Source organism: Pantherophis guttatus, chromosome 17 (assembly GCF_059756535.1).
Source record: "Pantherophis guttatus breed Tessera chromosome 17, ASM5975653v1, whole genome shotgun sequence".
Taxonomy (NCBI): domain Eukaryota; kingdom Metazoa; phylum Chordata; class Lepidosauria; order Squamata; family Colubridae; genus Pantherophis; species Pantherophis guttatus.
Genome location: NC_142079.1, coordinates 467562 through 493672, shown reverse-complemented (window position 1 = coordinate 493672; position 26111 = coordinate 467562). Strand labels below are relative to the sequence as shown.

General features: G+C 58.2%; 4 protein-coding genes across 10 annotated transcripts; 1 reads left to right on the top strand and 3 right to left on the bottom strand.

The window, feature by feature from the left end:
• Positions 1–95: 95 nt before the first annotated feature.
• On the bottom strand, positions 96–10232 carry GIT2 (GIT ArfGAP 2). Of its 4 annotated transcripts, none has more exons than XM_060681760.2 (19): positions 9622–10232; positions 9150–9283; positions 8453–8565; positions 7816–7921; positions 7587–7673; positions 7360–7490; positions 7037–7131; positions 6833–6878; positions 6541–6592; positions 6165–6237; positions 5871–5968; positions 5468–5579; positions 4973–5115; positions 4596–4700; positions 2878–3111; positions 2376–2458; positions 2008–2181; positions 1855–1918; positions 96–1767 (listed from the first exon to the last, which is right to left on the bottom strand). In XM_060681760.2, the coding sequence occupies exons 1-19, from the start codon at positions 9671–9673 to the stop codon at positions 1555–1557; spliced, it is 2115 nt and encodes a 704-aa protein (XP_060537743.1). In that variant the 5' UTR covers positions 9674–10232; the 3' UTR covers positions 96–1554. The 4 variants fall into 4 exon arrangements, with proteins under 4 accessions (XP_060537743.1, XP_034284817.1, XP_060537742.1 ...); XM_034428926.3 differs by having other exon boundaries at positions 4551–4700; positions 9622–10117; XM_060681759.2 differs by having other exon boundaries at positions 4551–4700; positions 6541–6589; positions 9622–10105.
• A 149-nt stretch (positions 10233–10381) lies between these two features.
• On the top strand, positions 10382–15924 carry ANKRD13A (ankyrin repeat domain 13A). 4 transcript variants are annotated; one of them, XM_087880568.1, is made up of 16 exons: positions 10382–10521; positions 10605–11215; positions 11306–11438; positions 11598–11722; positions 12088–12133; positions 12303–12446; positions 12529–12724; positions 12919–12985; positions 13127–13208; positions 13295–13356; positions 13471–13601; positions 13897–14054; positions 14169–14282; positions 14424–14584; positions 14828–14895; positions 15226–15924. In XM_087880568.1, the coding sequence occupies exons 2-16, from the start codon at positions 11213–11215 to the stop codon at positions 15416–15418; spliced, it is 1683 nt and encodes a 560-aa protein (XP_087736694.1). In that variant the 5' UTR covers positions 10382–10521; positions 10605–11212; the 3' UTR covers positions 15419–15924. The 4 variants fall into 4 exon arrangements, with proteins under 4 accessions (XP_087736694.1, XP_060537745.2, XP_087736696.1 ...); XM_060681762.2 differs by lacking the exon at positions 10605–11215 and having other exon boundaries at positions 10387–10521; XM_087880570.1 differs by lacking the exon at positions 10382–10521 and having other exon boundaries at positions 10610–10632.
• A 306-nt stretch (positions 15925–16230) lies between these two features.
• Positions 16231–17767, bottom strand: C17H12orf76 (chromosome 17 C12orf76 homolog). The gene is made up of 2 exons (XM_060681771.2): positions 17112–17767; positions 16231–16911 (listed from the first exon to the last, which is right to left on the bottom strand). The coding sequence occupies exons 1-2, from the start codon at positions 17467–17469 to the stop codon at positions 16826–16828; spliced, it is 444 nt and encodes a 147-aa protein (XP_060537754.2). The 5' UTR covers positions 17470–17767; the 3' UTR covers positions 16231–16825.
• A 77-nt stretch (positions 17768–17844) lies between these two features.
• LOC117672287 (sodium-dependent serotonin transporter-like) lies at positions 17845–24031 on the bottom strand. Its single transcript, XM_034428931.3, has 12 exons — positions 23823–24031; positions 23352–23571; positions 22967–23105; positions 22556–22690; positions 21441–21544; positions 20975–21102; positions 20382–20494; positions 19906–20037; positions 19383–19482; positions 18954–19054; positions 18158–18325; positions 17845–18049 (listed from the first exon to the last, which is right to left on the bottom strand). The coding sequence occupies exons 1-12, from the start codon at positions 23935–23937 to the stop codon at positions 17969–17971; spliced, it is 1536 nt and encodes a 511-aa protein (XP_034284822.2). The 5' UTR covers positions 23938–24031; the 3' UTR covers positions 17845–17968.
• Positions 24032–26111: the final 2080 nt, after the last annotated feature.

Below are 26111 nucleotides of genomic sequence, written 5' to 3'. Positions count from 1 at the left end.
TTCTATTTCTGTTCCACCACTTCCACATGCCCTTCCCCAAATAGTACATTTAAAGAAAGAAAAAAAGCTCCAATGAAATATCAGCATTCAAAATATTATGGCACTTGGTTTTTATACATGTAAGATTTACATATGCACACACTAGCAGGATATTTTATACACACACACATACACACCACAGAGTCTTCACTTAGTTGTGGCTTTAAAATGGAGGTGGGGAGTCTGTCTCTACAGCCGCAAAGCAGCTGGTGCCCCCATTCTTGCAGGGGGTCCTGAGCAAGCCAGGCCCGGGACTCTGGCTGCAGGCGAGTCCTAAGGGGTAGCGGCAGCTCAGCCCATGAAATGGATGGGGAACCTCAGCCTGTTGGCTGCTCACCTGTTGTCATCTCATTCTTGGTCGAGCATCTGCATCTGCCTGGAAGCTTCCAAATCACACCGACTGGAGATGACCAATGGGGAAGCTACCCCAGACCTTCCAAACCCTTTCCTTTCTCCCCCAAAAATGTTTTTTGCATTGACTGGCCATTGTGCCTTGGCCGTGTGCTTTCTTCATACTTCACACAGAGGCCTCCTGGGCTGTAACAGACGGGGATGGGGCGACAGAGGCGCAGTGCCTGCAGGAGGGGAAGCCAGCACAAGGGGCTGCCTGAACACTCCCCCTCCCTCACACACTCCCAACTGCCAGTGGGGTGGCTGGGCACTCAGCTGACCAGGCTTGGCCACCCATCCTGCACAGGGTCCCCTTTCCTGGCCAGGCCTTCTGCATGCACTCTAGAAAAGACCCTCATGCGTCCGTATCGGTAAAGGCAGGGAATTCCCAAAGAAAATAAAAAGACAAAAGAGCAGATAACGAGAGCTTTCCATATTGGGGAAGGCACGAGGCCTCCCAAGGCATAGTTATTTTGCAAAAGCACTTTCCAGAAAACCCAGCATGAGGAGCCAACCGTGCGGGGAGGAGGGAGAAACCTGCCTCCCTCTTCCTCAGATGTTGGCCTCTGGAGCGGAGGGGCTGCCCCTTGGCCCCGGCGGAGGGAGGGAGGCTGCTCCTTCTCCTTCCAAGTGGAGCCACTGCTCCTGTGGCTGGGTGGCCCCAGGCGGACCAAGCTGGAAAGTGGGGTGTCCTTTTGACCATTCCCTGTATCTCGAGAGGTCGCTCTCTAGTGGTTCAATGGTGCCAAGCAACTGCACAGCAGGATTACAGGGCAGGTCCCTGAATTCTGCTCTGGGCGTCCGAGTTCACAACGGGTGCAGGATTCAAACTCCCCTCCTCCCAACAGCAAAAAAGTCCTGTAAGCTGGTGATGTGATGGTTGACTCAAGAAGGCTTCCAGCGCGAGCACTCAATGCCGGCAAATACGGAGCACCAAATAAGGCAGTGGATTTTGGCAATCCTGGGAAAAAGTCTTCTTAGAAAAACAACATGCAAAAAATTTAATACTGAGTTTCCTTTAAAAAAAATGGCAACGCACCGCTTTAAATATTCCTGTAAAAAAGAGCTTCCCCTGAAAACCTGAGCCGTTTCCAGCGTGACCGCAAAGGCTGCGCCGGAGCCCGCTCAGTTGGCATTCTCTTTGGTGGTGATGGTGACCAGCTGCTTGGCAGCCTTGGCAATGTCGTAGGCGCACTGGATGACCTGCTGGGTGACCAGCTGGACGTCAGCTGTGGAGCAAGACTCGGGCGGGAGGGCCTTCGCGCACTCTGAGTGCAGCCGGAAGGCGCTGGAGGTCAGCAGCCGCAGCGGGGTGCGCACCAGCTCTGACGGCGGCTTCTGGAAAAAAAGGGGAACGGGGAACGTTTTGGCCAATATGGTTTCCTGTTTACGGGCCTCCCTTCTTCCCAAACGAGCGTTACTCACTTTTGGAAAGAGAGCTGCCATCTCCGTGACGGCCAGATGGATCCTCTCCGAGCAGGGAACGTAGCTGCCGGGGGCAGAGAAGGCAGGTGAATCTTCACGGGAAGGGCCCTTCTTGTTCCCAGCCATCCCAAACCGCAGATCGCCCAGGCTCACCTCTCGTGCTTGCTCTCCTGAGCCGCCCTCAGCAGCTCCTGGATGTTCTTGGTGATCTGCTCCGTCTTCCGAATCACGTCCTCGGTGCTGGGGAAGCTGGGGGGGCTGGGGTGGGCCTCAAGGTCCTTGCCCTCTGGCCCAAGGCCGCTGCGCTGCCTCGCCTTCCTGATGAGCCTGCCAAAAGGCACGTGCTGCAGCCCCAGACTGGCTCCCCTGGGCCCCCGGCTGCTCCATGCCCTCCCCGGGAAGGACAGAGAGAAACCCCAGCTCCCTCTGGCTCAAGCCAGCATGTGAAGACCGCAAGGCAGTTCTTCAGCTGCAGCCCACAAATTACCGAGGGTCCCAGGCACTTAAGCATCGGCCCTTACCCCGTCTCGTCCAGCTCCAGAGCAGGGCCGGTGTTGTCGTAATCCCCCTCGGGCAAGCTGCTCTGTTTCTCCAGCCGGGACATCTGGGAGGGAAAACGACGGGAAAGACGGAACGGAGGAGTCACCACCGAGCCAGAGGCAGCCAAGCCCTCTTTCTTCCCTCATGGGCTGCCAGTCTCTTCCCCCAGAGGGAAATGGCAGCCAAGTCCTGCCTCTTGCCAAGAAACCCCGCCACCCCCCACCAGAGAATCCCCAGATTTTGTGGGCTGGGGAGTCTGGAGGCCGGACTCGGCAGAGGGCCTGGGAGCTGCCTGAGCTGGGGCAGCAGGGAAGAGAATAAGGGGCCTTTTCTACACAGAGCCCCCCGCCCCACCCCCACCCCCCACCGCCACGAATGGGGAAAGCGCAGGTAGGGCTGAGTGCCAAGCAAAGGAGCGTCAGCAGTTGCTGCGGAGAAAACAGGAGGTGAGCTGGAAGGCAACAGGGCAGCTGTGCTACTCACATGGAAGAGCTGGAGCCGGGGAGCGATGCGCTCCTCGGGGTAAGAGGCTTCGGTTAGTGGCAGGTAGGGCTTCTGAGCGGACCCCGTCTCGTACATCGACATGGGCCGGCTGCTGCGCAAGGAGGGGCGCCGAACAGAGGGCACGTCTGCGTACTCGGAGCCCCCCGGAGCTGGGTGGGTGTTGGTGGTGGCCTGCCGTCGGAGGCTCGTGTTTTCGCTCTGCAGGCTCTGAAGCTGGAAGGGAATGTAGAATCGTCCCACCCACTCTGCTTTGTTTTTAAAGAGGGCCACAGTCAGGCCTCCAAACCGAACAAAGGGGAGCTTGGCAGCTGCGTTTCAAGGGCCAGGCGGGGCTCAGCAGGTCCCACAAAGTCTCCAAGAGACAAGAGACGGTGGCTTGAGCAACATTTCTTGAGTGAAGGACGCCCGGGTGGAACAGCGAGGGGAAGTGTGGAAATGCCAAAGCCACAGCCGGGGTGAGGGAGGAAACGAGACGAAAGCTACTGGCCAAAGCAGGAGGCTCAGCGGCACAAGGAACCCGGTGCACAACCCGTTTCCCATAATGCCTTCAAGCGGAAGGACCCAGCAGGGAGGCAAATGACTGGAGCTGCCAACTGCCAAGAGGGCCCTGCTCTGCCCGTCAAGTTCACACACAAATGACAACGAAGGCTTAATATTCAGGGGAAGGAAAGGAACTGCCCACAGCCCTGGCATGGCATCTTCCCACCGACATCGCAGGAGAAATGGAAAGAACCCTGGAGAGAATGGAGGTGGGGAGCTGGGTCGCATTTTCTCCCCTCTGGAAGCAACAGAATCCCGTTTCCTAAGGCTGCTGCTCTGGAAGGCAGATTCTGGCTTGGATGTGGAATTGCAACTTGGGTGGATTTCTCAGTCCTGCCCCCTCCTCAACCCCCTCCCCTCTCTGTGTATCTGAAATACATAAAATAACACCCGAAGGGTGGGACCAAGGTACCGTGCTTGCATTCCCCCTGGCAAAAAGGGAGCAGAGAGGAGGGTGTGCACTTTCTCAGAGCGCCTGAGGAAAGACCCCGAAGGGCCCCCAAAGCACTTCCTGAAGTTCCCCATCTCAAGGGGGGGGGGGGACCTGCCATGTTTCCTCTTTTTCACCAACAAAGGAATCTGCAGCTGCTGCCGGCTCTGCCTGGCGATCTGCTCACTGCCCTGGGAAGTTTGTGAAGCGGTCCAAGAGCCATTGGATTAAAGCTGGGGAGTGCTGGGTCCAACTCCCCAGAGGGCCACAACCTGCCAGCCGGAGGAAGGGAGGAGGCAAGGCTTGGCTGGCCTTTCAGGGGAGGGGAGGGGAGTAAAAAGAGGCTGAGGAGGAGCAGGGGAAGAGCAGAGACGACCATGCCCCACCTGCCCTCGGGATACCAAAGGCAGCTGGAATCTGAACTTGGATCCCGTTCCAAGCTAAATCACTCACCAACCCCCTAAACGTCACCCTCTAGATGGGTGGTATTTCATTCCCCATCGTCCCCAGCCCGTAGAGCCCAGGACTGCACCCGCGAGGGGGGCCGGCATGGAGGCAGCAGGGGGAAACCACTGCTCTAGGGGGGCATCCTTGTCACTGCACCAGAAAGACCCCTGGTGATTCTGTTCAAGCGGCCTGGCGCAACCCTGCAGTGCAGGCCGGTTGTGGAGTGCAGGGCTACCTTCTTCTGCATGGTCCTCAGCTCATCGCTCAAGTTGACGTTCACCTTCAAAAGCTGCTGGATTTTCGCCTCCGAAGCCACCAGGGCGTTTTTCACCTGCAGGTATTCCTGGGCAGTGATGGGGCCGTCAGACAGGTCGGAATCCAGGCTCTGGGAAAGGACCCCCCCCCCATACTGTTACGGGGGGGCACGCTTTCTCTCGCAGCCACCGGCTTAGAGGGAGGTGCCCCAAATGAGCCAGGGTTCAGTTCAAGAGGCCTCAGGAGAGCTTTTGCCAGAAGGTAAGGAAGAGGGCTGCCTGCCCTTCAGGATCCCAGGGACGGCCTCGGTCTGCTCAAGTCCTTCCAGGGACTTTACAAAGAGGGTCCAGGCCCATAACAAAAGGCAGCCCCCCCAAAGGCTGAGCCCTTGTCTTCACCCACCTTCTGCCGAGAGGCCTTCCCTGAACTGCCTTCCAGGTCGCCTTCTTCGTCAGAGGCAACACTGTCGTAGTCAGGCTGGTCGGCCTCGTGACCTCCCGGGCTGTGCTGGCTGTTGACTGCCTTGAGGATCAGCTCCACGTTTTCTGAGAGCAGAGAGAGAAATGTGTGCAGCGGTGGCCTCTCCCAACCTCCGCCTGGGAAAGCAGGGAGGCCTTGGCAGAGGGGGCTTCTTTACACCTTCTCCCAGGGGGCCACTCTGCCCTCGAGGCCCTTTGGGGCCTTCTCTCTGTCTCAGGTCCATCTCCTCCAGAACTGCTCCTGCCACTCCCACAATCCCCCTCCCTCGCAGCCCTCACCACTCCTCTGCCACCCCCTCTAGGCCATCACATTGACCTCCATGCCGCCAGACCCATCACGGGAGGGAGGCCCTCCTGCCGCCTACAGGAGACCATTCAAAGAGCTGGGCTGCAGTTCCCGAGGTGCTGGAGGGCTCACCTGTGGCACTTGGAACAGGGTTTCCCTGCTGCCTTCGCTTGGCATCCCCCAGGATGTCAATGACGAGCGTGGCAAACTCATGGGCATTGAAGCGGGCCAGCTTCTGCCTCCCCTGCAAACACGAAGGAGGATTTCAGCTTTTCAGAGGCCTTCAGGGCAGGCCCAGGCACATGGGGAGACAGAGTGGGGCTCTTTTCCAGAGATTTGAGGCTTCCCCCAAACTAACCTCTCCTGGCAGTAGACTCACTCTTCCCCTCTTCCCTTTTAAACTCCCCCCCCCCGCATGGGCCTGATAAGTGGACCGATGGATTCGCAAGGGCCAAATGGATGACCACTGCCATTTTTCAACTGGGGGAAGAAGGGGCACTTGCTTCTCCTGCCGGAGCCCAGAGAAGATGCACACCTGGTTCCTGGTTGAGGAATACTCCGGGTTGACAGGAAGGAAAGGGACCACAGTTGTCTCGGTGACCAGGGTGCTGTGGTTCTGGGTTGCAAGCCACACTGTTGGTGCGAGCAGAGGGCAAGGTCAGGGCAGCCCACCCTCTCCCCCAGAAAAGCCCTTCCCCCGTTGCTAATCTGAAGCGTGGCTTCATTTTGGATTCCAGCACAGCGAAAGCAAGAGGGTGGGGGGTTGAGAGAAGGGGGCCCCGCAGGCAGCTACCCTGGCCTGTGGGGCAGCCCTGCCAGAGGAAAGCACCTGCATCTGTCTCCCGCCTGTCCACCTCGTCGTAGACGTCCATGGCCAGCTCTTCGAACAGGTGATTGTTCAGCTGAAGAGGGAGGGAAAGACCGAAGGGTGAAGCTGGGCCTGCCAGAGTTCCTGGGGTCCAAGACAGGGCCGGCCTGGCCTTTGCGGTCATCAGCTGGGGACTTCAATGGGAAGCTGCTGCCCCTCCACTGGGAAATGTCTGGGGGCCAGAAGAGCTGCGGTTCCGAATGCCTTCCTTTCCCAGGGCCGAAGGTGGGTTGCGGGTTTCAGGGGTGGAGGGGAGCTGGGGAAGGCAGCCCCTCCTTTAAAAAGTGGCCTTTCCTGCCCACCTTAGAGGCCAAAGCAGAGAAAGGCGCAGACTCACCAACTGGAGCTTCTTCTTGGCTGCTTTGGCCAATGCCGAAACATCTAAGCTGCTATGAGAACAAAGAGCCCTTCAGAAGTGGAGCCCCCTTTCCCTGGAAGACCACAGCTAGGCAGAGTAACCTCTGAGGAAGCAGGTGAGGATGCGGAGAAGACGCCAGGTACGCTTGCTCCGTCTTTCTGGAACTTCACATCCTGCTTTTCAACTGCTTTGTCCTCAAGTCCCCTCCCAGGATTGAAGGATAGGAGCCTCCATGGGCCTCTCCCCCCCCCCATGTGGCCTTGTTTCTTACCTGTCTGCCATCTGAGGTATAATGAAATGCTGCCTGCCTTTGTGATCTGAAAAGAACATTTCAAAAGAGCATCAGGGCAGGGAAGCAGGCGGCCTTCTCTGAAGCTGCCCACCTGGACTGAGGGGCAGAGAAAAGGGGCAGCGGAGTGGCCCATTCAAGCGGAGAGGAAAACCGGGATTCTGCCCACCCAGAACTTCCAGTTACCTGGTTTTCTGCCACAGAGATAGAAAGCCAGCCGGTCAGTGAGCTCATACTGTATTTCCACCAGGCGCTCGGCCAGCTCATGGTGGCCTCCTTGCCTAATGGGAAAAGGGGGCAGAGGGGCACTTAGACTTCCCTGGGGCTCCTAGGGGACAACGAAGGGGGTGGGGTGGGGTGCTGCCCTGTTCCGCTCTTAATTGGACCCCCTTCTGCAGTTCTTCCCAAGGGAGCTCCTCTCTTCATCCCAAGGCGGCCAGAAGAGCCCCCACCTGACCTTTGGGCTGTGGCTACCAAACCAGCCCGTCCCCTGGCAAAAGAGGGCTCACCTTGCATAATCCACTGGCGTCTTCCCGCAGGAGTCTGGGGTGCCAGGATCAGCTCCATACACAGCCAACAACTCAGCTTGCAAAATCTGCCCCGTTTTGGCCGCAACGTGAAGCGGGGTGTTCCCTTTCTCCTACAGAAGGGCCAAGAGAGGCTGGCTCAGCTGCAAGTCCTCCACTCCGTATCCATTTGGGGCTACAGAAAGACCCGCCGCCATTCGTTCTCTCACCGGGTGGAAGAAGTTGGCCTGCGCTCCCAGCGAGAGAAGCCTCAAGCAGGTCTCCAGGTTGCCCGTCCTGACGCTGGAGTGGAGTTGCTGGAAGCAAAGGCAGGAGAGGCCTCAGGACCATCTAACCCTAAGCCTAATGCTTCACCAATCAGTTGGAGCCACGCACGAGGGCGCCTGGAAGAGCCGGAGGCTTCGGGTCCTCCCGCCACCTGCCCAGGGGTGAACCTACCTTGCTGAGGTCTTTGGCGGTCACACTGTCGTCGTCCCGGCACGGCAAGCGATGAACGAAGGCCAGCATCTGATATTTTGCCCGAATGAATTCCGCCTTGTTGGGGCTGCAGGACACGAAAGAGGAAAAGGCTGCAACACAGGAGCCCCGGGAAGGCCGAGGGTCTCTCCTGCAAAGGACCCGAGAGGCAAAGGAGGGGGCAGCACACGGGGGAGGCAGAAATGAATAATCACGAAAGATCAACTGGTCGGGCTGTGACCGAGCCAGGAACAATCCGGCCAAGCTCTTCATCCGCAGTATGTTTATTTCCAGAGGATCCCGATTTGGATGGGTGGGTGGGATGGCAACCCTGAGTTTCTCACTACATGGAGACTCAACTTCAAACCAGTCACAAAAGGCAAGAATGGGCATATCCCCAAAAATTGCTTCACAGGGTGCGTGTGTGTGTGTGTGTGTGTGTGTGTGTGTGTGTGTGTTTAAAAGGTTAAGCAATTGAGGCCAAGCTAGCTATTCCCGAGTCGGTGAAGATACGAAGAGGCTGCTGGATGTTCAGTGAGCAGGAAATCGTCTCCTGGCATCTGTTGTTCCTGTTGCTGCACTGATTATGGTTCATGCCACCCCTGCTTGCTCCACTTACTGCACTTTGTCCTGAGGGTTTGCTTTGCGCCGTCCGCTCATGACCGAGGCCGGGTCCAGCAGCGAATGCTCCCAGATGGAATTAGCGCCATTATTGTATAAGGTTTCCACCATCTGCAAAACAGAAGCCGAAGCCCTGGAGCTGCCTCTTCTCATCCTCCGTGCCAGGAGGAAGTCACGTTCGGGACTTTCTCTGAATCACAGTCATCAGAATAGCATCGCTTGACATTTAAAACCCATCCTAAAGCATGTTTCCTTTTGCCAGCCCCTGCAACCTTAACCTGAACATTTACCTGTCAGTTTAAACACACCGAGCTTGTTGCTTAAAGGCCTTTCCTTTTCCATTGCAACATAAAACCGATTACAATACATTACTTCATCATCGGTTGTTTTGCGCCATGCCCAGAAAACCTTTAGCCACCAGAAGCTCCTGTTGCTAATTGCAATCAATGCCCGAGACCGAGGATAAAAGGGCTTCCAGCAGGAAGGGAGCATTGCCAGCTTCGGCACAGAGATACCGTAAACCTTCCTCCCAAGCCCCATTTCTCAATCTCTGGCTGACCTGAAAGTGGGGGGTGGGCTTCGACTCCCCGAATTCCCCAGCCAGGACGGAGGGGGGGGGAGTTTCACCTCTGGCGAGCCCAGCCCTCTCAAGAAGCGGCCAGGGCTTCCCCGTCCCCCGCCCTCCCCGGCGGTACCTGCAGCAGCGTGGCGGGCCAGGGCGTGTGCTTCAGGTGCCGCACCTGGGAGATGTGGCGGCCGAGGCTGCGGTGGACGCTGCAGCACTCATCGCACAGCAGGACGCCGCGGTTGACGGAGGCCCAGCTCGGCTCTGCGGGGGAGAAGCCGGAAGAGCGTCGGCGGCAGCCCCACCAGCCCCCAGAGGCCGCGCGGGGACCCCCCCGGGGGGGAGGGAGGGAGGGGAGGGGGCGCCAAGGGGGTCTCCCTCCCCCCCCGCTAGGGACGCCCCTCCCCCTTGGCTGGGCCGGGCCGGAGGGGGGCGCCCCGCCCCAAAGACCCCGCCCGGCGCCCCCGAGAGAGGGAGGGCGCCCCCGAGAGGCCCCGCCCCCCGTGTCGGCCTCGGGGCGCTCTGCACAAGCTCAGAGGCCGCGGTCCCCTTCATGGGCCGCGGGCGGGGCTCCTCTTCCCGCTCCCCCCCCCGGGGCCTACCCGCGGCGCTGCAATCCGCGCAGACGTCGCTGCTCCGCAGCCGCTTGGCCATGGCGGGCAGGGAGGGCCGGGGTCTCCGCCGCTCGCAGGTCGCCCTCCGCCCCGCCAGTCACCGAGCAGCCTGGCCGCGCACGCGCACGCCGCCGGCGCTCCTCGCTGCGGCGCCATTCGCCAAGACGCTTCCGTACGTCGCGCGGGGGGAGGGGCGGGACGCTGCGGACGCCATGCCGACGCCGGGCGAAGGGAGGCAGGAGCGGCCATCTCTAGGACGGGCAGAACCGCCGCTTTCCGGGTCTCCCTGCGCCCCTTTAGAACGGAAGCGACAAAGGCCGCCGGAAAGAGCGGTGGGAGAAATTGGCCGCACTTTAAGCCTCAACTCCCCCTTAAAACCAGAAGGCGCCGCGCTCCCTTTTCCCACAAAGAAACGCCCCTTCGCCGGATCTCCTCAGGACCCGCTTCTGAGGGCTGCCCTCGCTCAACATGGCCGCGAGTGGGCGGAGCCACGGCGGCCTCTCCCGATTGGCCCGCGGGGGGCGCGGGGGCCGACGGCGCCCTTGATCGACATGGCGGCCGCGCACGGAGCGGGGCGGCCGCTGCCCTGACCCAAGATGGCCCGCCGGGCGTCACGGTCAGCGCCGAGCCGCGGCGCCGCAGGGCGGAGCTCTCTCCTTCCGGGCCCGGCGGCGGCGGCGGCGGCGGTGGAGAGGGCGAGGGCGGCGGCGGCGGCGGCGTGGCCGGGCGGAGGGCAGCAGGCGGGTCGGTGCTCAGCCGGCCGGGCCATGGCGGGCCGGGCGGCGTAGGAGTCGGGGCCGCAGCATGAGCGCCGCCGCCCGGTTCCCGCTGCACCGGCTGGTCTGGCGGAACGACTTCCGGCAGCTGGAGGCCGCCCTGCAGGGCCAGGTAGCGCGGGGGGAGGCGGGGGCGGCGCTCAGGTAGACTGCCGCGGGCGCCGGGGCTCAGCCGCAGGTGCTCTTCTCTTTCAGCTCGCCCCCCGCGTGGCCGGAGGCGGAGGTAAGGGGCGCGGGCCTCGCATGCCGGCCGCGCTCGCATCCGTGCCGTCCGGACGCTCATTGTCTCTGTGCGCATCCCATCCGACCACACCCATCAGCCCCGCCCAGCGCCCCCCCCAGGGTCGGCCAGGAGAGGCGGCCGGGGGGGCGAGCGAGACCCTCCCCCCCTCCGGCCCTGGCCGCCCCCTCCCCAGCAGGCTCCCCCTTGGTTGGCACCTGCTGGGTCCGGAGGCGGAAGGTCCGGCTGGGGAGGAGCCGCCTTTCCCCCTCCCCAAATCCCCCCAGGCCTGGCTAGGATCAGGAGAAAGAGGAGACCCCCCCTCCCATCAGCAGGTCCCCCCCCTCTGAAAAGTGGCTTCTCCTTTTCCCCCTCCCCAAATTCTCCCCAGTCTGGTTAGGAAGAGTAGCCCACCCCACTCGGCAGCCCCCCCCCCCGGGGGGAGAAGGGGCTTCTCTTGGCGGAGGGAAGGAAAGCGAGGAGGGGTCTCCAGGGACGCTGCCTCATTTCTGAGCTTGCCTGTCTGTGTGTCGGAGCGAAGCAACGCCGCTGTCGCAGGGCTGGAGCTGCTTCCGTAGGTTCCATGGTGTGTCTGCAAAAGGATCACAATCCTGTCAGTGTCCCTGGGGGGCTCTGGGGGTCCTCAGAAGAACTCTCCTCCCTCTTCTTTTCCCAGGATGTTGAGCAGCAGGATCCCCGCGGGCGAAGCCTGTTGCACCTGGCCGTCTCCTTGGGCTACGTGGAATCTGTCCGCGTCCTGTTGCGGCACAAGGCGGATGTCACGAAGGAGAACGCCCAGGGATGGACAGGTGAGCCCCCTGCCCCCCCCAGAGGAGGAATCGGAGCAGGTGGCGGGGAAATGGAGGTGTTGAAGACCAGAGCTAAATGCTGCATCTCCGTAGGGCCTAAAGCTGATCTCCTATAGATTGTCTCCCCTGCAGACTTAGCTCGGTTTTTCTTTCTGCCAGTCTTGCACGAGGCCATCAGCACCGGCGATCCGGAAATAGTCCACATGGTCCTTCAACACCGTGACTACCAGCAGACGTCCACAACCCTTGGGGGTGTCCCTGAATTGCTTCAGAAGATCAGTGAGGTAGATTGAGGAGCAGGAAAGAATAAACAATCTGGGTGAAAACCCTTTGGGCCTTCCGGTAGCCTCCATGTTCTAAAGCGGCCTAAACACGGATTGCCCTTTTTTGCTAGGGTGATTTAATCCCCCTGAAAGCCCGTAAAGCTTTCACCTAGCCAAGAGTCCGCCATTGTGCTATTTCTGAGTACATGTGTTTAGATTTGCACCATCAGCTGAACAATGTTTCCCTTCTCTAAGGTTCTATAAATGTGAGGTACGGAGTTCTTGTCTCTTAATGCCACAGGCTCAAATTGTAGGGTTCACTGGAAGCTGAATCATGCTTCTTCCTCCTCATTCCCCTTTCATTCTTGTCTCATTTCCCCCCATAGACTCCCGATTTTTATGTGGAAATGAAGTGGGAATTCACCAGCTGGGGTAAGTCTGAATCAAGTTGCCGCTTTTTGAGGTTTATTCGTCCTCTTGGACCCGCGTTCATGCTATCCCTCTCAGCCTGGGAAACCGGTATTCATTTTGTGAATTGTGTTGATTCCTGTGACCCACGGGCATCTTTTAGCTCTTCTGCCCTCCCTGCATCTCCCCACAGTCCCGCTGGTGTCCCGAGTGTGCCCCAGTGACGTCTGCCGCATCTGGAAGAGTGGCGCAAAGCTGCGCGTGGATATCACCTTGCTGGGCTTTGAAAACATGAGCTGGGAGCGAGGGAGGCGCAGCCTGATTTTCAGAGGGGAAGGTGAGCAGTGCCAGAGCTCCATGGGGGGAGGGGGGAAGGGACCCTAACCCCCTTTACCAGCCCTTCCCACTTGGCTTTCCAGATACCGGGCACTGGGCTGAGCTGATTGAGGTTAACCACGATGACAAAGTGGTGGCGGCCGAACGCTTTGAGATCACGCAGCAGATCAAGCGGCTGACCCTGGACTCCATGGTCCCAAAGAACAAGGAGGTGGAGCGACGGCTGACCTCTCCCATCCTCAGCACCTCCCTGGACACCAGGAACATCGCCTTTGAAAGGTAGGAGAGGCAGGAGCCCTTGCTCTGCCTCCTGTTATTCTCCTGTACCGTGACCCTGGATTGGCGGGGGGGACCAGCCCCAGCCCCCAAGAGGTGCCCGCCTTTCTCCCTGCAAGGGATAAGGGAGCTTGGGGAGCATTGAGTCGTTTCTGTCCAGAAGCTCAGAGGCCTGGAAACGGATGTTTGCCTTGCAGAGATACCTCTGGCTTCTGGGTCTGGAAAACAGAGAGGAGCGAAGTGGTGAATGACTATGAAGCCAAGGTGAGAAGCCACCTCGAGTCATGCACCGGTGTCTCCTTTCCCCGGCCGGCTGCTCACCTCACGGTCTTCTTTTGTTCCTCTCCTCCAGGGAGGACTGCCAGCAGGCTGTCCGGCTTCCCTAATTCTTGCTCCTTTCTCCAGGTCTTCACGGCCAACAACGTGAACGTGGTGACCAGAATCCGGACGGAGCACTTGACTGAGGAGGAGAAGAGAAGATACAAAGGTGGCTGCCTTGCTGAGAGTAACTGAGGGGGTCTTGGGGGGAGGGGAGCAGCTTGGAGCTTACTGGCCCCTCTCCCTTTCTCCTAGCTGACCGAAACCCCCTGGAGTCCTTCTTGGGCACCATTGAGCACGAATACGGAGCCCAGCAGGTGAGCCTTCTGGATCTGCCCTCCGAGCCCTGCCATTGCTCTCAGCCAGAGGCCGGGTTGGGCCTTCCGGGGAGGGAGCCGCCCCTGAGGACACTCACGTTGCCCTTTCCCCAGGACCTGACGACAGAATTTGCCTCGACCAACAACCCAACAGCTCTCATGCCGGAGGAATACTTCGAACCCCAGTTTGACTTGAAGGACAGAGATATTGGCAGGCCCAAAGAAGTGACTATTCGGACTCAGAAGTAAAACCATTGGTTCTCTTTGTGGTTTGCCCCCTAACCTGCATAGCCCCCCCCCCCCGCTTTGCTCTCCTAGGAAGAGGCATCACCCGCTCATCAATTGGGAGCATCTTGAAGGGGGGGGGGTGGCTCCTGTTTCTCTTTCCATATTTGCAAGCGAGCAGCTCTCCTTTCAAAAATCTCACACAGCATCTCTGGCTTGGGGTGGGGGAGGCCCTTAGAAATAGGTCCCAAGGGAACAAAGGCGCCCCGAGGATTGTGCCCCCACCCATGCCACCATCCTGCCTTCCTTGCCCAGATTTAAAGCCAACCTGTGGATGTCCGAAGAGTTCCCGCTCTCCCTTGTGGAGCAGGTCTCCCCCATTGTGGACCTGATGGCCAGGACCAGTGCCCACTTTGCTCGGCTGAAGGACTTCATCACCTTGGACTTCCCTCCTGGGTTTCCGGTTAAAATCGGTATGGCCTTCTGGCTCTGCTGAGCTTCTGATCCGGAACACATCACAAAGCCAACACGGTGGCCAAGATGCCTGTGGGCCCCGCTCCTCAGTTCTTCATTTCTCCTCCCCACAGAAATCCCCTTGTTCCACATCCTGAACGCTAGGATTACCTTTGGATGCGTAAACAGCTGCAGCACCCTGGAAGAGGCTTCAACCCAGGGCCCCGAAGGCCCCCAGGGGACCGCTGGTGAGGGAGTCGCTCTGGGGGCTGGGCTGGGCTGGGAGAGCGGTCTGTAGCTTTCGGGCAAGGAGGGCAATGACAGCTACAGCCCGTTCGGATTCCCAAACGTGTTGGCAGTTGTCCTGATCAGACCCCTCCTCCCTCCAGCTGCTCCGGCCTCCCCCTTTGTGGTGGACCCCTCTGTCTTCGAGATCCCCAAATCCTACCGGGTCCAAGACGATGGCCGGAACTTGCATATGCAGGACGAAGACAATGAAATCATGCAGTTTGCCATCCAGCAGAGCCTGATGGAGTCTGGCCACAACCAGGTGAGTTTTGGTCCCTGTCCTCCGCGGGGTCAAGGGTGTGGCCCACCAGGCTGCCCTTTGGTCTTGCCATTGGACCGAGGCACCCGCGTTGGGCTTTACATTCAAAGCAAAGACCGCAGGCACGTTTAGGGATTGTATTTAGCTGCTCTGAAGGCGACCCGCAGGGGATCAAAGCACCCTCCGCATTTGAAGCTGCAGGGAGAGTGAGAGGAGGAGCTCCCTGTCACCTCTGTATCTTTCCAGGAGCCTTTGGGGCCACCCTTGAATGGGGACGTCTCCTACTCCCAGGACCTCCACCTCCACTATCAAAGGTAAGGCCGAGAAGGATGCCAGCAACCTGGGGTTCTTCCTCACGGTTCCCCAGGGGTGCACCTAGGCCAGCGAAGGCACCGCAGACTGGTGGGCAGGAGTGGTGCCAAGGCCCGTCTCCTGGCAGAACAAGCCCTCCTGGCTCTAGCTTGCCCTCTTCCCCCTGCTGTTAGTGCCTCTTGGCAGCTGCCTGGTCTGTCCATCGTTTTCATCCTCTGCCAGGAGACCCTCCCCCAAGTCTTAAAAGTTGCCAGGTTTGGAGCCCCCTGCTCTGGCAGACCCCTGGGGCATCCTATCCCGCTGGTCAGAAAGCGCTTCTCTCTCCCGCACAGGGCCCTGCAGGAGAGCCTCCTGGCAAGTGGTGGGAACAACCCACCCCTGCGAGGGTCTTCCACCTTCGACCAGGAGTTGCAGCTGGCCATGGCGCTCTCCCTTCAGGAGCAGCAAGAACAGGAGCAGCGGAGGCAGGAGGAAGAGGAGGAGGAGCTGAAGGAGGCTCTCCAGCGCTCCCTGCTGGAAAAGTAGTGGGATGATGCCTGCAGGAAGCAAGCGCCAGATCTCGGCCTGGGCGCTGGATGGGGAGGCCAGGCCAGGCCCTCTTCGTCAGGGAGGGAGGGGGCTCTATCGCTCACTCGCCAAAGCTTTGAGCCCAAAGATCTGCCGTCTTCCTCTGCGCTCGGCGGTTGTGCCGAAGGGGACACCCCGGCTTCCTTTGCCAAAGCCTGTTCTGAAGGGGGTGGCGGACTCTCTCCAGCCTCAAAGAGGGGGCGGCGGTGGGTAACAACCTGAGCCGAGGGAGGGGCTTCCTCGGAGTCAGCTCCTCTCCTACCAAAGATTTCAGCCGCCGCCAGGTGTCTTATGGCCCGCGTGCCTCGCCCACCGCCTGCCTACACCAGAGTGCTTTGCCTTTTCCTTCGGACTCCTCCGGCTGCTTCTTCGTGTCTCTGTAGCCTTCCCAAGCCACTCCCTCTCGTGCCCCTCCTAGCAAATCTGGGGGGTTTGTGTTTTTAAATAAAGTGGGGTCAACTCCTGTCCTGGCCGAGTTCCTTGCCTGAAAAAGAGGTGAGCGGGGCGCTCTTTAGGCTAAAGAAGTTCTCTTTGGGAAGTGTTGAAAGGAGGCTGATTCCAAAGAGCCTCTGCAGTTCTCTAAGTAAAGGGAAACTGCAAAGAAGATTGGAACGGATTTGGTCAAGCTGCAATTTTAGGACGGCGTAATTTGTTCCCGAGAGCAAAAATTATGCACTCGCACATTGTTTTGGTGGTCCTGCTGGCTGAGATATGGCCAGGTTCCCACAGGAATCGCCCCAAGATAAGATGGAGATCAGCTAAGCAAAATCACACTGACCGTTGTTTTATTACCTACCCCAAAGTAGCTGATACACATCAGGAAAAACCCTTTATGGCTTGAAAACAAGAAGCATAGAATCACGTAAGAAATGCCAGCAGTCACAAGGGCAAATTAGAGGGCGTGCCTTTGGGTGCTGCTTTCCCTGTGCATCTTCTGCCTGCTAGACCCCCCTCCAGTGAGAGATCCCCATTAGGCTCCTGGGAAAAGGGGCGGGGAGGGGGGCGCTTGGCAATTGGACAGCTGAAGAGAGGATGACTTTCTGTGGCAGCCCATAAAATGCTCCCCTGTCCAGATTGTGGGCTCTGGCCGAGAACGGGGCTCTTCCCGGCCTCAGGCGTCCATCAGGGTCGAGCGGCAACCCTCGGCGGTCCATTGTGCATCTGACCAAGAGCAGCTGGCGGCGCGGGACCAAGACCTGCATGCGGGGTAGTCCTTAGTTCGGTTAAGGAGGTTCAACCGGCCAAATCGGCGGCGGCGGGGGGGGCATCTCGTCCAGCCCACCGGGAGGAGCGCGGCAGCGGCAGGTCAGGTCGAGAGAAAGCCGGGGTCGGGGCGGACAGAGCAGGCGGCGGTCGCACTCCCAGCTACCTGCGGCGAAGCGGCCGATAGACGCAGACGGCCAGCAGGACGGCGGCGAGCACCAGGAGGCCGAAGACGCTGCCCAGCAGAGCTGCCGGGAGAAAAGGGGGCCGGGTCAGCGGGCAGGGCAGGCGCCGGCAATAGGCGCGGCCCGAACGGGGAAGCTCCCGAGACCCCCACGGGCAGCCGAGGCCGCGGAGGAGCAGGGCGAGGGGAGAGCCGCCGGGCAGGGAAGGAGCGAGGGGAGCTCCGGCAGCCCCGGGACCGGCCGTCCCACCCAGCCCTCCTTACCCAGGTTCTGTCTCCGGAGGACGGCGAAGGGACGCTGCTGCCCGCTCGCCGCCGCTTCCCCGGCCTCGCCCAGCGCCACCGCGAGCGGCAGCAGCAGCAGCAGCAGCAGCAGCGCCAGCAAGGCGGATCCCCGGCGGCTCCGCGGCATCCTCGCGACAGCGCAGGGCCAAGAGAGGCGCTCGCAATCCCGGTCCAAGGGCCTCTGAACATGTGCAGAGCGCCCTCCCCCGCACGGAATGGGCGGGGCTGCCACGAGGTCCCCCTCCCCCCACAAGCGGCCGGCCGACGCCGTGCAGCCGAGCCTCGTGGCCGCAGCCTTGGGGGGGGAAGGACTTCGTGAGTCCTTAGCGTGATGCATTATTAGGCGGACGGCATTTTTATTGGGCTCATCCCGGGCTTCCGTGGGGGAAACGGCGGGGGGAGGGGTGAGAAGCGAGCAGGGTGACCCAACCCAGCAAAGACACGGTTTCCTCGCCGCTCGTTTTGGGGCGCCGGGAGAGAAGCAGGAGTCGGGACGGCTCGCTGGCTGGTCTCGGAGCCCTTCTGGGAAAGAGGCAGCCCCGCCAGAAACGCCTTCGGAGCAGAGGCCGCGAGCGAATTGGTCCCCCTGCCCACAACAGTCGGAAGGCTGAGGCCTTCGGAGCCTCCGCACCCAGGATCAAAAGCCCTGCTGTGCAGAAGAAACCTGGAGGAGGGGTGGGGGAGGGAGCCAGCAATTCCAGGAAAAGGGGCTGCTGGAGAGTTGACTTGGGAGGGGTCAGCCCATACAGCTGTGCTTGGAGGTTGCCTGGAACCAGGTGTTCTTTTGGGGTGCTCAGCAAAGAACAGCCTGTGTTTTGGGGGTAGCTCTCCAAGAATTAAAGGGGGGCTGGCACGTCCACCATCTCGAGGGTCAGCTCCCGGGCAATCTTCTCTGGCCGAAGACACAGGGCAAGGCGCTGGAAGGGGGCAAGGAGAGAGAGAGGTGGGGGCGAGTGTTAGAGAATTGACTGGGAAAACATCCCCCCCCTTGCCGGATGAAGTTGTTAGGATCCCATTTCCCTGACCTGCTTCAGAGATCCGGGGGTCCAGACCAGCTTGTAGACCATGTAGATGGGAATGCAGAGGAAGGAGGAGACCCCAATCAGGTGTCCCAGCCTGATGCTCCACACAGGATACTCGTAGTCAAAGAGCACGAGGGGGGGCTGGTCCAGGAGGGAGCTGATGAGAATGAACTGGGCAGGAACCAAGGAAAAGGATGAAGTCAGGTCCAGCAGAATGCCCAGCCGCCCCACTGCCCCCTCCCCATCTTCTCTGCTTTAAAAGCCCCCCGCCCCACCATAAAATTCTTCCCTTCCACCCCAAGGGGACACTTGTACCGGACAGTAACCGAAGGGCTGTTGCCCTGGAGAGGGCTAAGGATACATTTGACAAGCACAGCAAATGTAATGTCTCCATTTACGAGCTGGAGCATCTGTACCCCTTTCTCCTGGAAATGCCCCAGTTGGCTCCCCAAGAGGGCTGTGACCCACAAATATGGGTCCTCTGAACACTGGTGTTGTTGAAAAGGGGCAAGATAGGAATCGGAGATCTCTAGAGCCTGGCAGGGCAAGCTCAGCAGACCTTCTTAACAGAATACTCCTTTAGGGTCACGTTTTTCTTTCTAATTTATGGCTTATCCATAAGCAGGCCTTCCTTTCCTCCTGCTCCCCCACTCATCCCCATCTTCCTCGGCAGTATCCCCCATTTTTGGGGATGTTCACTCAAAAGCTTTGGGGGGGATAGCGAATGCCCCCGTTGTGTCCATTTCAACCTCAATCGGTGACATAAGAAACAGTGATGGGGGAAGGATCTGTTACGCACCGCTAAGGTGGCCGGACTGACCACTCTCCAGCACACTTGCCAGTACAGCCCTGGCCCAAAGCCCAGCATGGCCTTCACGTCGCTGCAGAACTGCTGCATTCCTAGGAAGGAAGTCCAAGCCGTTCACCACTCAAAGCCCAAACGTTTCAGTCTACCTGAGGGACCTTTGAGGAGCTGGGCCCTCTCCCTGGACGGTCCGGGGGAGAAATACTCAGAGCAAAAGGGGATACTGATTCCAAAGTCAGAAGGGCGCAGGAAGATTTTCAGAGATGATGGGGGGAAATTCCCTGAAGGAGACCCATAAAGGGACGGTCACTCTACCAAGCTGCATCAAGCTGGCCTCAGAAGGCGGCAACGAAAGTCTTACAGAGGCTCTCTTCCCCTCCGCTCCCCCCCACCAAGGGGCCACAAAGCCTCTTTCTTCCTCACCGTAGAACCAGGAGACGGCAATGGCTTCCAGGAACACCACAGCTAAGATGGAGCAACCAGCCCCAAACTCTTCCAGGAGTTTCACAATGTAGGGGCCTCCCTGGATTGGAACACCAAGAAAGAGCCTGCTGTGAACCTGGAGGGGGGGAGGCTCTGATAGGCTGCAAGCCCCCAGAAGAGCTGGGTTGGGAGCAGCCCTTGAAGGTGGATGATACCACACTGCAGGGGGTGGCCTTTTGGGGTGGGTTCCAGTAGGAAGAAGTCCCACAATTAGCTCACTTGGGGGCTTCCAGCTTGCTTTGGTCCTCCCCCCATCACAGGAGCAAAATAAACTCTCTACCTTGTGGGGCAAATATTCAACAAGACGGTCTCTTCCTTGCAAATATAGACAAGTAAAGAGTTGTTAGCCATCCTCTGCCTGCCTCCAATATCCCAGCTGGCCTTTCTTCTGCATTAGCCAGAGAGGTGCTGCCTGGCCCTGAGATCAAGGGGTCAAGGAATGCCCGCTGTCGCCATAACTCACGTTGGTCAGCGTGGCCAGGGAGCCCAGGAAGCAGAGGGTGATGAGTCCCAGCACGAACAGCTGACGGTGCTCGCCCAGCACTTGGGGATACTCGTCCATCAGGGCAGTGATCACGGCTTCCAGGCCCCCGAACTGCAAACGCCCCCCAGGAGAACCCAGTCTGAGGCAGAGGCTGAGCCCTGGAGGCTGTTGGGGAGGGGCTGCTCCGTCCACTTCAGAGCAATTCTGCCCTTGGGAAAGCTTATGGACAGGCTTAAACTCTCACAGCAGATCACTTGGAAAACAAATTGGGAGGTTTTTCCCACAGTCTCTGCCTTGGAAATATTTCCACCTGTGTCCTCTTCTTTTTTAAGACCAAAGTAAGGTATATAAGGAAGCAGCTTTCACACAGCACGTAACGTGGAGCCTGACCCACTTGCAGGGCAGCAGCCGAGAGGGTCTCCCGTCCTCCCAATGCAAAATGAAACTGGCCTTACCGTGCTGTCCAATCCCAGCGTGACCATCATGAGGAAGAAGAGGATGGCGAAGAAGGAAGATCCGGTCATGTTGGCAAGGGCTTCCGGGTAAGTAATGAAGAGGAGGCTGGGCCCTGGAAGAGACCCTTGGGATGGCACCAGAAGCAGCCTTAATTCTGCACGTGGCCGATGGGCCAGAGGGAGGCTAAGCCAGAGCATGGCACTCGAGAGCTCTCCGTGGCCTTCCATCACCCCCAAAGTAACTCTTGGGTAGGTGGGGGCCAAGCAGAACCTCTGGCAGTAACATGATGGAGTTACATGGTTGGCTTTCTCCAAAGCAGGGAGCCAGCACCCTTGCAGTCGAGGGTGCCCTGTTCCTTGAACCCAGAGTTAATTCAGTGAAGTCTGGTTTAGTTAATCTCTGGCAAGCCTCTTAGAGCAACAGCATTAGGGAAAGGGGGCTCACTGTGTGTGTGTGAGGGGGGGGGGAAGTGCTGCCTGCTCAGCCCAGGGACTCCAGCACCTCTTGGTCCTCCCCAGTGGAGGAAGCTGTTGTAGTCTCCTGTGGCCCCGTAAGGGGAAAAGGCTGAAGCCCACAAGAGGTGACCACACACCTTTGTCCTTTGCTACGTCCGCAACGTCCATGTGCCGCATTTCGGCCATATAGCCCAGGACAGTGAAAATGACAAATCCCGAGAGGAAACTGGTGAAGCAGTTGACCAGGCTGGTCACGATGGCGTCTCTGGAAAGGAGCGACAGAGCCATGAACCCGACAGATGTGCCAGAAGAAGAATATTGTGCCAGCCTCCGAGAGAAAAAAGGCAGCAGGCTGATAGCCAGGATCCACTCGGTTGCTCCCCTTGGGATCCGCTCGCTGCTCTCTTTGGCAGCCGCACAAGGCCCTTTGCTTCCAACCCAGCAACGGGGGGCTCCTACCTGGCACAGGGGCGAAGCGGTGCCTTGGCACACTGGAAAGCCTGGTTAGGCTGACCCTCAACCAGCATCAGGCATCCAGATGTGCAGCCACCCAACAGGGCAATTAAGAGGAGAAATGGAAGCTGATCGGCCTCGAACCCTCACCGGTAACAGTTGTTGTTGAACGGGTTGTAACTGGCCAAGGCAAGGAGGACTCCAAATCCCGGCCCCAGAGAGAAGAAGACCTGGGCAGCTGCGTCCACCCACACCTGAGCAGAGGAAGGCACAGTGGTGACAGCTGAGGAGCCATACGGTCACTCTTGGCCGAAGGCCGTATTCCTGCTGGCATGGATTCCTGCAAGGCAGGTGCTGCCCTTGGTGTGCTAGGCCGAAGAAGGGCGGCAAGGGAGCCCCTTGCAGGTTCTGCCCGCCTCCCCCCCTTCGCCTTCATGAAAATTCATCAATGCATTAGGAGAGGTAATTATGGGCAGGAAGTCCATTGTCAATTTGGTAGGAAAGCAGGGCACCCGAATCAATTCCCCCCAGACAGCAAATGACATGTGTGATTCAATTCCTGATTTGCATTTCTAAGGGAGCCAAAGAAAAGCAAGGGAAAGAACGCTCCCCCTCCCCAACTGGCCTTCTGATCTTCTCTGTGGGGAGGGGAGTTGCCAGATGGGGGCCTCTTTCTTGTGGATCTGCAGGAGAGGGAAGAGTGGAGAGGGGGAGTCACGGGACAGAGCCCGAGCAAGTGGCCCGTTAAAAGAGCAGCCCTTTACACAGAGGGCCCCAGCCAGCTCTTTCCTCTCTGCGGGGTGGCACCTAAAACAGTGAAAGCTCATGAAGGGCAGGGAATCTGGGATCAAGTAGATCTCAGCAGTATTGAAGGGAGAATGAAGGCTTGGCTTCTGATCCCCATAGAAAAGTCAGGATTGTGCTGGAATTGGAGAAGGGCCACTGCCGGGCCAGCCAAAGTCACAGGGGGTCCCCACTGCTCTGGGTCAGCTTCCCAACGCAACAGAAGTGATTTTTTTCCATGATCTCCTGCTGGGAAAAGCCACAACTCTGTTTGCCCTGAAATTTGGGGTGCTCGGTGTTTCTGTCCTGCACGATGGCTGGATGGAAACCTTTTGTGGATGGAAACATAGGGGAAAGAGCGAGCCCCCTCTCTGCCTCCAGATCCCGGGTCCTTTTGCTACCTTGTCTAGCACAGCTCCTGTTGAATTTCAGCCTGGGAGGAAGAACTTGGCAATTACAAAAAGCTACGTGCAGAAACGTACGGGCATGCTCCTCAGCTTCTGCCAGTCCGGTTGTAGGTAGAAGACAATCCCCCTCCAGGCCCCCGGGAGGGTTGCCCCACGGATCAGCAGGATGAGCAGGACGATGTAGGGCAGGGTGGCTGTCACCCAAACCACCTGGAGGGAGAACCAGGCTGTGAGGGGCTGCAGCATTTTGGCCGAGCTCCTCCCTCCCCCCATCCCAGGACAGGCATTGCTTCCCCTTCTGCCCTTCTTCCTGCAAAACACCTGAAGGGCTGGTGCCCCATGCCCACTTCTGTGGCCAAAGGAGGGGTGTGGGCATGGGGTCTGGCCCTCAGGGTCCCCTGGAGGAGGAGGCATCAGGGCCCCACAGATACTGCAATGGGGCTCCTTGCTGCAGGAGAGAGGCGGAGACCCCCAAGCAGCCTGTACCTTCCCTGAGGTCTTGACCCCTTTCCAGAGGCTGAAGTAGACAGTGGTGAAGATCAGGAAGAGGCAGAGCAGCAGCTGCCAACGGATCTCGCCCACATCAGACAGTCCGTGTGAATTCTGCACCTGCAGGACGTGCCTCCTGTGGCAAAGAGAAGCTCTCGGTCAGAGAGGGAAGGACGCGCCATTGCTGGCCGAGGTTCCCAGGAGGAATGCCAGCAGAATTTGCCCATGTGGATAATTCCATCCAGATGCCGAGACTCCGAGGCCGCATGCCCTCTGTCTTGGCTCATGCCGTGCCAGCAGTGCCATCTAATGAACCAGCCCTGGCTCTGCTCCCAAAGACAATTGGCCCCCATCAGGGCTTCTGAGCCCCACCCCCACTTACATGTAAAACTCCTCAGCGGGGGACTTGGAGAGGTTGGTCCAGGACACGTTGCCAGCCTCGAAGTAACTGAGGCAGCTGGGGGTGTTCCAGGGGTTGCTGCAGCTGGCCCAGGGCAGGGTGCGGGCAAAGGAGGAGCAGAAGTAGAAGAGGGCCCAAGCAATGATGGTGTTGTAGTAGAAGGCCACATACAGGTTGATAACGCAGATGGCGAAGCCAATGCCTGCAGGAGGAGAAGACGGGCAGGCAGAGGCGGCTCCAGACCCTCATTCCCCAGGTGCCTGGTGGAAGCTGAAGCCCAGAGGCTGCATCTCTTCCCTACCCTGTCCCAGAAAAGCATTTAAACGGCCTCTCACCTAAGAGGGAGGCTTGAAGCCCTGGCCTCCCTTGAGGGATCCTACACTTTTAGACAGGCGGCCATCCCCCTTCTCCCCTTTGGGAGAACTTCTGCTGTTTGTTTGGCTGGCTAGTTACCTTTAAAGATGGGACAGATGTTCTTCCAGATGGGTATGGCTCCGACCCGATGGAATTGCCCCAGAGCCAGCTCCATGTAGAAAAGGGGCACCCCTCCGAAGACGGCCATCAGCATGTAGGGGATGAGGAAGGCTCCTGGGACAGCAAAGGGATACGGAGGATAAGGGTTCACAGTCCTCAGCTGCTCTCCCTCCCTCTCTCTCTCTCTCTCTCTCTCTCTCTCTCTCTCAGAAAGAGTTGACCAGTAGGCTCAACCCCCCCCCCATTTCTCTTGGTGAAAGCCAGCTTCAATTAATCATCACATTAAGAGGCTTCATGAAGCTGCCTTCTCCCGGTGATGTGCATAACAAATCCCTCCAGTATGTTTTAACGGAGTGGCAAGGGGGGCATGGTTTGCTCCCCACCAGTTCCTCTCAACCCCCTCCCCTTTTCTTAAAACCCTCCAGCAGCTGCTTGCCCACAGTTGAAGAGATCCAAACTATCCCCTGATTTCTCGGCATTCATGTGATCTAGAAACATGCACAATCAGGGCATATATTGTTACAGCACAGCCAACGTGTCCAAGATAAAACAGGCAACTGGTGCAAGCTAAATTAATAAGACAAGCTGAAAAGCACAGACACACAGCCATTAGGTGAATAGCCACCCGTGTCCTGGGAAAACATTTGAAAATACACAGATCTCCAGGCTGCCTGTACAACACACCTGTCTTGCCATGCGGTATTATTCTCTGCCTGGAATAAAATGGGCTCCAAATGGCACCCAGAGCAAGTCCCAGAGGAGAACTGGAAATTGCAATTCAGACTTTCCCCCCCCTCACCCATTTAAGAAAGGCATTTGGTCACTTCTTTTATGCTTTTCCAGATTTTTTTTTATTTATCTAAAGGAAACATTTAACAATTTGGAGACAGAGATTCAATCAGTGTCATTCGTTTCTCCCTTGATTGTCTTTTGTTTATTGATTTATTTATAGTCCCCTATAGTGATCATTTGTATATATTTTACTTCACAAACATCCCTAATTGCTGGTAAATAAGGCAGAAATGTAAGAAAAAATTGGAGGAAAAAAGAAAGCAGTAACTTGCAGATCGCTAAAGTCTGGTGTTACAAATTAAGTCCATAATGCCACAAGTAATGGTAAAAATGGTTTGCAATTTTACCATGTTTTGGCTGTTCTGCATTAAAGCAGTGCCATGTTTCAGATTTTATAATATTTTTACAATGGGGCCAAAGAGAAACCGTATTGGCTACCCACATTTGTGTGTGTCTGTGTGCCATGCATTTCAGCGAGGCTGAAAATAAATACCATGGACAGTTCCCCGTCCCCAAAAGAGAGAAAGCCTTAATGGCAGCTATTTGTACCATTATCCTGAGATTGAAATGTTATCTGAGTCTGCACAGAGATTTTGGACCCAAGAAACTCTCCAGGAAAATGGAAGAACCTTCTTACAATGGCAAACTTCTCCAGCAAAGCCACACGGACACTTTTATGTTTAGGATTTCAATGGGACCCCCTGTTTTCCTGGGTCTTTCTTCCCCATTCTAAAGTCCAGTCTTCCAAATTGCACTGGGGGAGAGGAAGGTGATCTCTAGGAAGGAACGGAAGCAGAGGGATCCTCCCCCAGAACTATAAGGGGCTCCTTGCTTGGGTGGAAAGTTCACCTCTGCCCCAAATCCATGCCCACTCACAACCCGCCTCCTTACCCCCTCCGTTCTGGTAGCAGATGTAGGGAAAGCGCCAGACGTTGCCCAGATCGACGGCAAATCCTACCACGGACAGAAGGAAATCCACCTTTTTGCTCCAGGTGTCCCGGGGGACCCTCTGGTCAAGCAGAGAGATGGCCCGGGGGGTCTCGGAGCCAGCCGGCCTGGCAAGGCAGGCGGTGGGAGAAGCGGACATCTTCCCCAACACCCCAGCAGGGTCTGGGCTAAAGAAGTTGGCGGAGGGCAGGCACACCCAGGAGGAGGGTCAGTGCAGCAGGCACTAGGAAGGGTTGCTCACTTCAAAGGGAGAAGGGCGGGAGGGGGGGAGGAGACAGAGGAGGAGCCCCCCTCCCCACCCGTGCCTGGCGGTGCCTGGAGCAAGAGAGGCACAAGGTGGGTGGGGGGCGTGAGTCTGCCCACACCCACAGCTGCACAGCCTCTGTCTGGGGTTTGCAAGGAAAAATAGGTGGGTGACCTTTCCTCCTTCTGGGTGAGGATAGGGGTCTGGGGCAGCTGTGGGGCCTGCTCAACTTGGGAGTTCCATTTCAGCCCCACAGCCTGAGCCCCTCCAAGCAGAAGGGCTGC